The following is a 15,128-nucleotide window of genomic DNA, read 5'->3' as shown; positions in this document are numbered from 1 at the left end:
TGATCAAGACACATGGGCCCACTGCTGAATCTTGGCCACCGGCAATTGTAGAAAAGTGATCCTTTCTCTCGAGGTTTGGGCTGAGTGGCAATATATGGCTGTCTGTGGCCAACATTAGTTGAAGAGAGGAAAACTACAAAGACAAGTGCAGCCCTAAATTGTGTGAACAATTTTACATATAGACATCTGTGCAGAACTGTATCTAGAGAAAACAAAACTATACCCTTCTTAATGTATGACTAAAAACTGTATACCATATACTTTTATTTAATCTCCCTTTATAAAAACAAGCATGCTTATACTACAGAATGTAGTAAGTAACGGGACTGTAAAAGGGTGATTTCTAGGATGATTTCTTAATAGTCTGGCAAATGTTATTTATTACTGTTACCGTCAACCAAGTCCTCGCAAAAGTAATTTAATCTAATTTAACCTAAGAAATATAAGTCTTATTCCCCTTAAATCCACAGGAACAGTATTAATATAAGAAGTTATGCTTATATTTTCAAGAAATATGACATGCAAGATGTAGCTTCATTTAACATGTAATGTATTATTACTTAACATTCTTATTGTGAAAACTCATATATATTATAAAACAGTATAAGAGTATATTATAGCAAACTCAACAGATTTAGTTTACTCTATCAACATAGGTGGTATAGCATAGGTGTTCCTATAATGCATTACATTCATTTCCTGTTTTATAAATATACAAGTCATCGTGTTTGTGTTTTGACAAACTATTGTGTAGTGTAAAGGCATGTGTGTGTGTGACCTAATTTTAAAACGTGTGTGAATGTAAGACAGTGTGTAGGGAGGGGGGCAGAGAAACACATTCAAGCACACACTTTAACCTTCCTAATATTCTCACGTTTATCTTGCATATAAACTACCACCATTTATTCATATATAAACATCTACCATTTATTCCCCTATTATTTCATTTCACTTCTCTCAGCCAAAGACCAAAATGTGTAGTATAACTTCATCATGCTTTGCAACAGTCATTATTCACTATCCACATTCTATTCACATGGAAGCTGCTAGATGGCAGCCCTTTTACAAGCATGGTAGCTTCTAGATCACCTTGCTGTCATATTAACTTTTTAAATTTCTCCAGCAATAAAACCACATTATTTCAAAGTTTTCCATTACAAACTACCTTTTAACAATCTGACTACTTCCTGAACAATACTATCATTGAGCAGGACAAAGTTCTTAAACCTCTAGTAATATACATAAGTCCTCCAGAAATATCTATATTACACAAAAGACATCTATTTAGTGAGAGCCAGCAAAAAATATTACACAAAAGACTCTTATTCCAAATATTTTTTGCAACAAACACAAATGCTAATATTTAAACCAGCAATCCATCCCAAACATTGCAGGAACTCCAGGAAATGAATAGCATTACAGGAGTTAACACATACAGTATTACCACAACAATTCCATTCACATTTATTATCTGTATACAGATGGTAAATGTATACAGATTCAACCACCTTCCATTCAATCCATTCAAAACTACCCTTATAACATTTTTCCTGCTAGCCAGGGCCTTCCCAGGCCCCATATACAGAACACCATACCATTAAACTTAGTTTCCAGCAGTCGGGAGGCGTCTCTGTATGACCTATCCAGGTCAAAGCACAGAAGAAAGAGGAAGCCGTGTGTCTCTACTAGTGAAAAAGTTCACTCACAAGTGGGCCGAGTTTACCTTTCCACAGGAAGTGCTCACAGCATTTCATATGCTATTTCTGACTGGCTATTCAAGACTTACACAAGCATTCACAAACCTCCAGTTTCTAGTGCGGGGAGGAGAGTTTTGTTCAGATCCACTTCTGATTCAAGTGTGGCAGAATTCTGATTATATTATATTAGAAAATGGAATATCCTTATCAGTGACATCTCATTATTAATATAGTTATACATGATAATTTCATCTTTAAGTGTTAATCCATTCAATATTTTGTTTCCATGAAGAACCGTTTGATGTTATTGGTCGTATAATGCAATACGTGGGTGGAGCCAATAACTCCCACCAGCTACCAATTGCAGAAGCCATGTTAACCTGCAAGCATAAACTGTGAGTAACCAGAAACCAGGTGCATGTTAGATGGCTCTATAGTTTTGTTAGATAGATTTTGTTTGAAAACACAAACATTTTATCTGGTATTGCAAACCAGATCAATTTAAAGGTACTTTAACATTTTAATTATTTTCTTATTTGAGTCTAATAAAGAGAAATGTATATCCGAGAATAAGCAACACCTCCAAGCTTTTGCATTGTGATAAGAATATCACACATACGTAGGATGAATGTGTGAGAAGGTTAAACCTGGCAAAATCATGTGATTTAATATTAGACAAATGTGGACAAATTGCGTTTTGCCTTAAAAATTCATGTATTTGCGGGGTGTGTGAAAAGCCTGGTAATAATAATGGTGAATTAGACATTGGTCTAATATTTCATTTTTTTATTATAAATTGTAATTTTTTAGAGTTGTGTGTTATGAAAAGCTTGTTTGAAAAGGATTCTGGGATCTAGTGATAATATAGAGCAGAAAGCTGTAGTAGTATATCTAGTACATGACACTTTCTCCTTTCTCAGTCAGGAGGATGACTCATATCAGAAGTTTATTCCGTTCATTGGGGTAAGTAGCAGCGATAGACTATTTAACTCAGCTTTATGTCTTTATTTTAGAAAGCTGCAAATGTGTTTATTTCATTTTGTAAAACTATTTAGCAAAACACCATTTGACAAACATTAGTACTGTCCTCATCTATTCAATTCTTTTTAAAAATGCATGTATGACTCAATTCCTCTGTTACATGTCCATACCTACTTACTGTAAAATCTTAAGGGCACACAATTTGTTCTTGTGCGTTTATTTGCTGCAGAAAATGCTCTTATGGTTGCAGAAGTGTACAAGATTCTTTCCACATGTTAATGTGTAAATTATATACAGGGGTGCCAATGAGGGAGGGGGAAGCAGAGGTACAAAGTACCAGGGCCTGGGTCTGACTGAGGCCCTTGAGCTGCCTGTGTAGTGAGAGGAGCCGCCAACCTAGTTTTGTAAGATGTGGAAGGGGCCTGAAATCCCTGTTGATGGCCCTGAATATATGTTAAATATCCTTATTACTATATGTCTCACATAGGGCAAATTATCATATCTTTTAAATAATGGAATCCAATACTGTTATGTCCCATTTGTAGCTGTCAGATATGGAAAGTAAACTAATATATTGATAGTTAATATTTTCCAGAGACCTATGTAGGACTTAGCATACAAGTGTTATTATTGTGTTCAAATTGTAAACTTCTAGGGGAAAAGATAATCTGCACCTCATTTTGGTGCATGTCACACTTCAACTTGGAATGGAGAGTAGATATGCAACATTAAACAGAACACAGCATTTACCCAGTTTAAAAAAAATGCAGCATTCTGCAAACATGAGCACAATAGAACTTAATCTCTTAAAATCTCTTCATCATCTGCTATAAATCATAGGCAAGGGAGTGCAAAACCGAAGAAATCTCACAATAGGCCTCATTTTTTGTTAGTAGCAAAGCAGAAAAAAGAACAAATTTTCTGCTGCACAAACCATGTTGCAATGCAAGGGGTGCAAATTAATTTCTTTTTTGCATGCAAGGAAAATACTGGCTTTTGTTGGATGTAGCACACTAATTCTGGTCAGCTTTATTTTTACACTTCAATTTAGAGTTTAGCTAGGACAAATCTCCATCACTCTAAGACTGGGTACACACTATACAAAGTTTCTCCTGATGCGATATCCTTAACGATTTTAACAATGATTAAAAAAAAGGTCCCGATCAGCATGCTGATTTATGTGTACAGACTACACGCTTTTACACGATTTACCTTCAGATCTGTGCTCTTCATCTGTCATAACCATCAGCTGAAAAGATTGTGACTCTGCACACTCCATAGAGATCTGTGGACACTGCCAGTTGTGAGTGCAAACACACTGCAGAATTGAAACGACATTGTTTCATCGTTGAGCAAGATTTTTAGTTCAGTTTGAAAATTAAATGAAATGATATGATGATCTTTGGAATGATAATCGTTCATCTTTGCAGTGTACACACTAATGCGATATCTGGCTGAGTGCTCATTTATCGTTTGATTGGCCCAATAATCGGCTGAAAATACTGTAGTGTATACCCAGCCTTAATCTGTCTGCACACCCCACCCCCAGCAGTGCAACATGATTTTGCCAAGCAAAATTTGCTTCTTTTTTGATTTTATTTTTTTTTGCTCTGTGACTAAAGGATAGGGGCTTTGCTCAACAAATAAATATGTATATTAAACTGATATATGGAGTTTTGCCACTACTTGTTAATATGTAATTTCAAGGTCTCCAGGAACCTTGGGCAATGTAACGTCTTATATACTTGTACTCAGAGTTCCAGTGATGTTATATTATTTTGAAAAAAGACTGAACTTTATTTACTGCAGTAGCATTTTAGCCATCTGAACATACCAGCATGTTCCATAACAGTTTCCTCACCATCTCCCTGCAACTAATAGTGGTATGTAGGGCAGACAATAAAGATCTGGGGGTAAATGTATAATCCTCCGATTTTTTCAACTCGCCGGAAATCGGCGACTTTGCATTGAAAATGTAAAGCGGCGATGGCTTGTAAAGGCAAGCTTGCCTTTACAAGCCATCGGAGGCTGATACATTTACCCCCTGGTATGGACCTAGTCTATTACCATTTTTAAATAAAGCAAACAATGAGAGTAAAATAAAGAACATTAAAAGTTGTAGGCATGGTGACTTCATCTATAATTGACATTTGCATTTTGGCATTGACTTTCAAAAAAACGTTACTTTGCTAATGACACTTACTTATTTGTATTCCCTATTAATGTACATTAAGGAGAAACAGATATGTATAGCTCTTAAGATATCTTTCCATCACACCTCACAATTAAATATTTTCTTTAAGCAACAGCTATAGCTTAGTACAGCTTTGTACTAATGTAATAGAACATTGTACATCGTCTCTTTGATAATATAGTGTAAATTACACTCCTAAGTAGTATATTTTCAAAGAGCAAGTGCTGAGCTAAACAGGACAATACTCATTGCGTTTGTACAGTTTTATAGTTGCTAAAAAAAAAGTATTCACCAACTTTGGCAATTTTTGCACATTTTATTTTCTTAGATCATTTAATCAATGGATTTATTTCTTCTCATTGATTAACACAAAATAATCTATAAGGTTGAAATAAAAACAACAACTGTAAAGTCTTTTTCCTAATTTTTAATATAATTCTACCTGTTTATTGTAAGTGTCTGGTCTCTTGGTGACCAAAAGTTTTTGTTATGCGTATTTGCAGCATAAGGATGCTTGTTCCAAACTAGATGATATTAGTAGAAGAATATTGTATTGTTAGTATTATTATATTGATTTGGAAGGCGACACAGTGCTCCTCAGCGCCATACAGTAGGGAGAACAGGACATACACAAAACATGGGCATACAAGGTAAACAAAATAAATGCAGACATAAAAACAAAGGGCTTGGAGTTCCTATTGTATGGAGATAAATTGTAGTTGCTTAAAGCTGCACTGCCATATTATTATTATTATTATTATTATTATTATTGTGCCAGTCATATTACACTGTACAGAGGATATGTAGTAATTCACAACAGTCTCTGCCCCATTGGAGTTTACAGTCTAAATTCCCTATTACACATACATTCTAAGGTCCATGTTGTCAGAAGCCAATTAACCTACCAGTATGTGTTTGGACTGTGGAGGCAGCCCTTTTTTCCGGTTCTCCTCCAGTTGATTGAGAGATTGCGGGTTGGGATTGGTCCTCGCACTCACATACATCATTCACTGTTGTTTTAAAGAGTGAAGCAGAATTAGTTACCCTGGGAACAACGGATGCAGAGAAAAGGATCTAGTGCTCCAGCTATGGTAGGAAGAAATGTATTAAGGTTAGTTGCCTGAGTGGCAGTGCAGCTTTAAATCTTGTAAGAGGCAAGGTGAACCAAATGTCTTCAGAAGATATTGTAAGAAAGTCAACAGTACTTCAAATAAAGTACATCTCTGCATCTGCACCTACTTATTATTATTATTATTATTATTATTATTATTATTATTATTACTAGCTTTTATTTATAAGTTGCTACAAAAGGTCTGCAGCGCCATACATGGCATATACAGAAGTACACACCTAACAGAGACCAATGATCCATAGCACATTACATAATACATGAAAAGCAAAATAATATAATGACCAGACATAATTATTAAAGAACAAATACACAGGTAACATGGTATTCAGATCACATTATTTATGGGATAGTGAGAGAGAGAGAGAGTGATTGTACTGTCCAACATGAAAAATGCTTGAGCTCAAGAAAGCAGAGATAGGGAGGCAGGCCAAGAGGAGAACACAAGGAAAGAGGGCCCTGCTTGTGAGAGCTTACATTGTCGATGGCAGAGCGAAGGGGATGGCAAGGCAAGAGGTTGGAATGATTGGTTAAGGACTTGGTATTATTAAAATCTATTTATAAAGCGCCACAAAAGTCAGCAGCGCTGTACAATGGGGAGTAGAGCAAAACAACAAAGAATTACATAGTACAGAATGGGGATGGAGACAAGCTGGGAGCAGAACAATGTAAGACAAGTCTATGTGCAGAATCATAAGCGTAACACACAACATGAGGTGCAGAGGTGTCTGAGAGGTGTACAAGGACCCTGCCCCTGAGAGCTTACATCCTATAGGATTCCCATGCACACTGCTGTATTCAGCAGAGCATTGAGCAATGCCTTGACAATTCCATGATGATTGTGCCTCTGTCTCATTCATCCAATAGGGGGCACTCCACCATGGGGATACTGAGCCTTCATTAAAGTTTTGTGCTCTTCCATCTTCTCTATCACCATCCTACAGAGAACTCCTTTTTTTTGTGTCCACAGAATAGAGTGCTTTCTTCTTGGGCTGCCTTAGCAACCTGTATTGCTTTCTTTTGAATTTACTCCTGTTGTTTCTTTGAATTTACCACTGTGGTGTCACCTGGAGCAGACAGTCTCACCAAGCTGTCTGCAAAACGGAGCAGGCTGAAGAGGTCCCGATGCCTTCTTCCGCCACATCCTGCTCCCAACAACGGCCAGTCCTACTAGGGATAGTGGCCGTCCTTAGGGCATTGGCATGCACTATTCAGCAGCTCCTGCTCTGCCTCGACGGTATTCCAGCTTCAGGGAAGTATTCTAGTTTCTGAGCGCATCTGTGTTCTTTACCCATACAGGGTTTATTTTCTATATTATGAAATTGTTATGCTTGTGTTCAATGTCAGTCTAACTTGCCCACTGATCTGGCAGAACCAGCTTGGGGTAGGTCCTTGGCTCAGTCTATTTTCAAGTTCATGCAACTCACTGTGCATTCTCTGGTTACAGGCGAATGGAACCAAATTCCACTTCTTTCACTGTTTCGGCAGAGATATATTCAATACATCTATGTGTACTCAGCCAGGGGTCATCAGGTCCCCCAGCGATGCCACCAGATGAGCCAACTTGGGCACAAAGCCTGGCTATATTGGTGCATGTGCTGGTTACAGATTTTTCCGACTTTAAGATGATTTTGGAGAACTCTTAACAGACTAGATCTTGGAAATGAGTTCTGCTTTAGTCCCAGGAGAGGATGTGGTGAAGGAATTATACATTGAGTATTCTTCATGTTTCATCAAGGACTCTACAAGGGTGGATGATTTAGTGCATCAGACAGACATTATACATCCAGGACAACGAAGAGTCAGCTGAGCCTGAAATACACAGTTTGAGGAAGAAGAAGCATTTGCTTTCCTTCCCATCCTCTCCGCAATTGGATAACATGCTATGCAAGGCATGAACTAAACTTAAACAGTGTATACCGGATATCAGGTTACACACAGATTATTGACCCATTATTCATCCCGAAAAGGGATACATATTAATGGAAAAACCCACTCAAGATGGCCGCTCCTATAGCATAACTGTCTAAGACCGCCACTATACTGACCCAGAATGCCGTTGGTCTTAGGAATGGTCTTGATTATCCTTAATAATCTTAAGTCCATTTATGTTCCGGCTGGGGTTTCTCTAAGACCCATTTCAGCTTCAGCTTGGGTCAAAAAGGCCATAGAAAAGTGGTTTGACCAACTCTTTGAGTGTTTGCAGTTAGGGAGGCCAAGGTGTAAATTAATAACCTTGGTTGGACACATACAGGAGGTGTCTGATTATCTGGATGCAGGTCTTATCTGGGCTAGAATTTTACATCAGTGGCTCCGGTAAGGCGTGGATGACAACATAGAAGTAAACAAGCCCAATGTGTAAATAAACCTGCAGCCAAATTCTCTGAATATTTGTCTGCATGACATGCTGGCAGCGGCTGAGGTGAGAGCTCATCTGCTTCTATACCCAGATCACTGGTTCCACGTCAAATTCCTGGTTGAGGGGTATTATGGATCGAGAATTTATCATCAGTCTGGTCAGAGTTCCAACAACATGTTTCTTCACCTGTGCCATTCAGACGATACAATAGGTGTAATCACCCCAGTGTAAGCAAATCAGAAGAGAATGGGTTTTTATTCAAACCAGATTTTGCTTCAAAAACACCACGGGTCCTTTAAGCCCATTTTGAACTTCAAACTCCTCAGTGTCTATGTTCGGGTGGACAAATTCAAGACTCTGGAGTCACTGAGATCCGTCAACAGGGTGAGTTCATGGTGTCGATGGACATCAAGGATGCGCATTTGCATGTTACAATCCTGGGAAGGTCACCAATGTCCTCAGATTTGCGGTTTTATCCACCATTTCCAGTTTCAGCTTTGCCTTTCCTTCTGACAATGGCCCCTGGGGTATTCAGGAAGATTATTACTTTCATGGCTGCCCTTCTGTGGTCCATTGGGTGATGATTATTCCATACCTGGATGATCTTAATCAACACAGAGTCCCTGGCCTTGCTTCATGCACATTACCTTACTGGAATCTCCTGGTTGAACCACCAGAAATCTAATCTGGTCTCTTCCCAGAGGCTTGTCTTTCTGGGTCTGTTGTTCAATGCATGACAGTACAGGTTTCTTACAGAGGACAAGATAAACTTGTTACTGAGACTAGTGTTGGTCTGTTCATTATTTCTCTCCAAGATTGCATTGGTGACTCCTATGGTCGTTCATCGTCATCATCATCTAATTATATAGCGCCACTAAATCTGCAGCGCACTACAGAGAACTCACTGACCTCAGTTCCTGCCCCATTGGAGCTTACAGTCTAAATTCCCTAACATACCCACACAAACACACACAGACCGAAAGAGACTAAGGTAATTTAAATAGCAGCTAATTAACCTACTAGTATGTTTTTGGAGTGTGGGAGAAAAACGGAACACCCGGATAAAGCCCACACAAACACGGGAAGATCATACAAACTCCACACAGATAAGGCCATTTGGTTGTTAATCAGGCCATTTGGTTGTTGAGGGACGATGACTTCAACAGGGGCTGTCCTTTTGCCATATGGAGTTGGACGATTGTGATGATGGATGCCAGCTTGGGGACAGGTGGACAGTCACTCTGCTGGTTTCAGGGTCTGTGATCTCCAGCAAAAGCAAAGTTGTCCTAGAATTAAGGACAACACAATTATGTCCTGCACCCAGGAGAGTTTTCCCTTTTTCCATCACACTTCCAGCCATTGGAGAAGATCAAGTCAGTCGGACATCAACATGATGGCATGCCAGTTTAACCACAAAGTGGAGTATTTCTGCTCCAGGTCCAGGGACCCACAGACATCCCTTGTCTGTCTCGTGGGATTCCTCTCTGATTTAAAAGTTTTCTCTGGTGGCGATGCTTACGTGAGTTCACAAAAAGGTAAAATGAGAGAGATTCCAGATGATATTAGTGACACCAGACTGGACACAATGGTCGTGGTACACCAACATTCTCAGGATGTTGGTGGGTTCGTCTTGGCATCTTCCTTTAAGGGAGGATCTGTTAACTCAGAGATATTTTAATATAAGGGCTCAGTGTGACTAGCTTTTACTGTGTGGTAGTTGAAGCTTGTTTTTAAGAACAAGAGGTTTTCAAACAGTGTGATAGGAATAGTGCTCAGAGTTACAAAGCCTGCGTCGGCAAGAAATTATCATAGGTTCTGAAAGACTTAGATTATGATGATCAAAGACTTATGTTTCTTGGTGTGAGAAGCGAAAGTTTCCAATTACTTCTTTTCAGTTAGCTAGGTTCAAGTCTCTGCTCTCTGTTTTCTTCCACAAGAAGTTCACTTACTGGAGGTGAAGACCTTTCTGAAGGGTGTGACGAATTTGCGACCACCATTCACCCCTTCACTAGTACTTTGAGATGGGAATTTAGTGTTGATAGCATTACAAAAACATCTGTTTGAGACACTTGAGTCAGTGGATGTGAAGTTTCTCTCATAGAAGTTGTTTTTTCTCCTGGCCATTTCCACAGCCCACAGAGTGTTGGAATTGGGGGTGCTGTCTTACAAATCTCCCTATGTGTTTTTTTTCACGAAAACTGGGCTGTTTTCCGTATGATGAAGTGGTTTCTATTCCCATTTAAATTAAGATATTTTTGTATTTGTGTATAATTAAGTGTAATCTGCATTGGGATCTTCTGAGGTTGAGGGATCTTTTTCACTCATTGGATGTTGTTAAGACATTAAACCTCTATGTCCAAAGTACACTAGACTCTAGGAAGACAGATGATCTTTTGGTCTTTTATGGTGCCCTGAAAAGTTGGCTGGCTTCAAAACTGATGATAGATAGATAGATAGATAGATAGATAGATAGATCACCTCTGTGATATGGTGTGGGGAAACCAGTTCTTTTCGATGGGAAGGCTCATTCTGCTAGATCAGTGGGTGGTGTGGAATTGGGCTTCAGCAGAACAACTTTGTCAGGCAGCCACTTGGCCCTCGATGCATACGTTAGAGTTTTACCATTTCAAACCCACTAGAAGGGGCAGCTTTGGGACATCCCCATTGTAAAGTTTTTGGGAGTAGGTTGTTGCTTCTGGTTTGGTTCACTCTGGTTCAGCCTTGTGGTGCTTGGTTAGCAAAATAGCTTGAGTTACCTGCAGGATGGGAATATACAAAAGGGAGGAGCACAACATATTTTGAAGATATTTAATGGGCCAAAGTCCTAATGGAGGCTCTATATCCCAATGTTCCAGTGTTCCCCAATGGATTCAGAATTTTTTTTTAACGTAAGTAAAAAAGCTCAATTTTACATAATGTACAAAAAACATTATTTTTTTATTGTATTTTATTTACATTGCAACATGATATTTCAGCACAGAAACTCAAGAAAGCAAGATAATATACAGAGCATGTTTAGAGGACCATGCACACACAGGCTTATATCTTCTTTTTCTAAAAGACAGACTACTTCCATTGCTAACGGACTAGTTTCAATATTTGTTAATGATTTTACATTAGTGACCTATGTTACCAACATGTCTTATAAACATTATCTACTATTAAACCACTTTCTCCAAACTGAATGTTTCATTAATTTTATTCATCACTACAAAGAATGTCTATCATTCTCATCCATTCTCCCTTTCCTCTTGTTATGATAGGCTGTCATATATTGAGACTCTTTCCTTTTTTCCTTGTGTCTCCCTGTTCCTTTTCCTCTGGGGTCTCCTTCCTCTCATTGCCCCTCATGTCCCCCTGCAGGTGGTGAAAGTCGGACTGGTGGAGACGTCCCCCCCAAATACTGGTATGTGAGGAAGAAGCACTCCCTAAACTGTACCAGCCTTCCAGTCCTAACATAAATGTCTTTCTCTGTCACTTTTGAATACATATTCTCATCACTCTTCCTCACTTTTTAATTTTATCTTTTCTTCACAGATGCAGAGGATTCAGTCTCCATTGGGGTTGGTCTCCCTTCTACATCTCCTCCTGCTTCAACTGGAATCCCCCGTGATGGATCAGCCACACCTCCATCCTCTCCGTCCCTGAGTGCTGGTCTCAGCACAGGGTAAGCTAATCTAGGGAAAAGGGCAGTCATAAAATATTAAGTATGACAAGTCAAAGTTTAATTGGACTTAAATAGACACATCATTAATAGTATGTTTAGTAGTTTTATTAACTTTTAGTCCATGGCTATATGGATTAAGTTAAGAGAAAAAAAGTACAATTGGACCCCAGACCTATACAGCGTGTCCTAGTAGCAGTAACAAGTATTTGCGCATAATTGTATTCAGATTTATTAGATATGTTATCTTACATTATATAATGTTTGTGTTGTTGCTGTCTTCTTGGGATTTATCTTGGGGACCCACGGAGGTGGAGTGTATGCATGAAAAATGTATGCAAGAATGATAAAAATATAATGTTTTTTTTTTTGTTTTTGTTTTTTTAAAAAAATATGGTCTCCTTACTATGCACATTTAGATTTTGAGATCATTTTGTTTGTGTTATATTTGGCATCAGTTCTTGTGCTTTTCAAGTTCTAGCATAAAAATTAGTGCTGGTTACAAACTATTGTTTTTACTGGACCATTTTGGCGTGTGATTAAAAGTTTTGGGTTTCTTTGTTTGTTTTTTAATAGTTTTCTATTTACTTTTAATGGTAATAGTAAAACTCAACTTTTAATTTAAATTGTACCATATGATGTCTTATGGGGCTGATTACAATATATGTAAATATTTACCTTTCGGACCAAGTAGTAGATGAATAATGTATTGTTACCTTTTTTTTTATCCATGGAATACTAGCTTTTTCTATCAAGTTACCTTCTTTCTTATGAATGTCCTGCCATGTAATCTTTTCATCTTATGTGTTAACTTTGACTCCAATATGGATTAAGACAGTATTATTATCTTAATCATCATTAACATTATCAATTAATTAGTGATAACTTGCTGAATTTGGTAGATCATTGACACTGATTGCTTAATTGTTTGATTAAAATAATTGGAATAACTAAACATTTGGAATTATGCATTTTCTCCTACCTTTACTAAACAGAACTTTTATCTATACATATTAATTATATTAGTCATGCAATTCAGATAACAAAAAAAAAAAAAACGATGTAAAAAGACAGCCTAAGAGTTTGACAGATGGTTCTTTTCATCCCATAGGCCCACTCCAGATGCTCTTGGATTGCAGGTTGATTACTGGTTGAGTTGTGATCGAAGAAAAGAGAGGGAGGGAGGAGGGAAGAACACTCTGCGTAGCATTTTCCGTTCTGTGGTTGTGTCACGTCTGCCAGGACCAGATACTCCACCCGGTAGCATGAGCCTAAGTGTGGTAACCACAGAGCCACGAAACAAGAAAGGTGATTTACATGTAGTTTATTAAAATAATAGCATTGCTAATTACCATATCTCATTGCAACATTAGTCACAAAGCCGTTATGTCGTTTTATGATATATTACATTGTGATGTTACACAACTACATTCCAAAGCTGACCTTACAATCTTCACTGTATAAAACTTCCCACAGACCTAGATCAAAAGCAAGGTAATTGAACAATAATCTTTTGGCTTCTGAGCTATGGAAAGACTGCTCTTCCCAATTAAATTCAAGTCTAGATAAAAGTTTACCAGTAATTGCTGTCTATGCACTAACAGGAAAATGTAATGTGTGAAAGGGCCCTCAATTATTGACCCAATAAGGTCTTGATCCTTCCTAGTAATATGAAGTAGTCAGCAGTTTAGGGAAAGGATTTGAACTGGAGTGTTTCTGGTCCTTTTCCTACTCTGGTTCTTTATTGTTTGTAAGGATTTCAATTACCAATCATATCTTTTGTATATATATTTACTTGAGAGGATTCAATTAAATCCAGTCAAGTCCATAAATATTGGGACATCGAAACAATTCTCATATTTTGGGCTCTATACACCACCACAATGGATTTGAAATGAAACTAACAAGATGTGCTTCAACTGCAGACTTTCAGCTTTAATTTGAGGGTATTTACATCCAAATCAGGAGAACGGTGTAGGAATTACAACGGTTTCTATATGTGCCTCCGCTTTTTAAGGGACCCAAAGTAATGGGACAATCGACTCAAAAGCTATTTCATGGACATGTGTGAGCTATTCCCTTGTTATTTCATCATCAATTAAGCAGGTAAAAGGGTTGGAGTGGATTCTAGGTGTGACATTTGCATTTGGAATCTGTTGCTGTCGTCTCTCAATATGAGATCCAAAGACCTGTCACTATCAGTGAAGCAAGCCATCATTAGGCTGAAAAATCAAAACAAACCCATCAGAGAGATGGCAAAAACATTAGGTGTGGCCAAATAAACTGTTTGAAACATTCTTAAAAAGAAAGAATGCACCGGAGAGATCAGCAACACCAAAAGACCCAGAAGACCACGGAAAACAACTGTGGTGGATGACAGAAGAATTTTTTCCCTGGTGAGGAAAAACCCCTTCACGGCAGTTGGCCAAATCAAGAACACTCTCCAGGAGGTAGGTGTATATGTGTCAAAGTCAACAATCAAGAGAAGACTTCACAAGAGTGAATATAGAGGGTTCACCACAAGATGTAAACCATTTGTAAGCCACAAAAACAGGAAGACCAGATTAGAGTTTGGCAAACAACATCTAAAAAGCCATTACAATTCTGGAACAACATCCTATGGACAGATGAGACAAAGATCAACTTGTACCAGAGTGATGGGCAGCACAGTGGCCTAGTGGTTAACACTTCTGCCTCACAGCACTGTGGTCATGAGTTTGATTCCCAACCACGTCCTTATCTGTGTGGAGTTTGTATGTTCTCCCTGTGTTTGCATGGGTTTCCTCCGGGTGCTCCGGTTTCCTCCCACACTCCAAAAACATACTGGTAGGTTAATTGGCTGCTATCAAAATTGACCCTAGTCTCTCTCTGTCTGTCTGTCTCCCTCTCTATGTCTATGTGTGAGTGTGTGTCTATATTAGGGAATTTAGACTGTAAGCTCCAATTGGGCAGGGACTGATGTGAATGAGTTCTCTGTACAGCCCTGTGGAATTAGTGGCACTATATAAATAAGTGATGATGATGATGATGATGATGGGAAGAGAACAGTATGGAGAAGGAAAGGAAATGCTCATGATCCAAAACATACCACCTCATCAGTGAAA

At 38.3% G+C, this 15,128-nt stretch overlaps 1 protein-coding gene across 3 annotated transcripts in view; it reads left to right on the top strand.

Moving 5' to 3' along the window:
* Positions 1-15,128, top strand: part of PACS1 (phosphofurin acidic cluster sorting protein 1) — a 112,294-nt gene that overhangs the window by 81,161 nt on the left and 16,005 nt on the right. For all 3 annotated transcript variants that reach the window (XM_075188745.1, XM_075188744.1, XM_075188746.1), the window contains 5 exons: positions 1,990-2,092; positions 2,618-2,660; positions 11,724-11,766; positions 11,898-12,027; positions 13,136-13,332. In XM_075188745.1, coding sequence (XP_075044846.1) covers positions 1,990-2,092; positions 2,618-2,660; positions 11,724-11,766; positions 11,898-12,027; positions 13,136-13,332 — 516 coding nt within the window. The remainder of the gene's footprint in view (positions 1-1,989; positions 2,093-2,617; positions 2,661-11,723; positions 11,767-11,897; positions 12,028-13,135; positions 13,333-15,128) is intronic.

The sequence above is a fragment of the Mixophyes fleayi genome, chromosome 10 (assembly GCF_038048845.1).
Source record: "Mixophyes fleayi isolate aMixFle1 chromosome 10, aMixFle1.hap1, whole genome shotgun sequence".
Taxonomy (NCBI): domain Eukaryota; kingdom Metazoa; phylum Chordata; class Amphibia; order Anura; family Limnodynastidae; genus Mixophyes; species Mixophyes fleayi.
The sequence above is the reverse complement of the archived record's forward strand: the minus strand, read 5'-3'. Positions and strand labels throughout refer to the sequence as shown.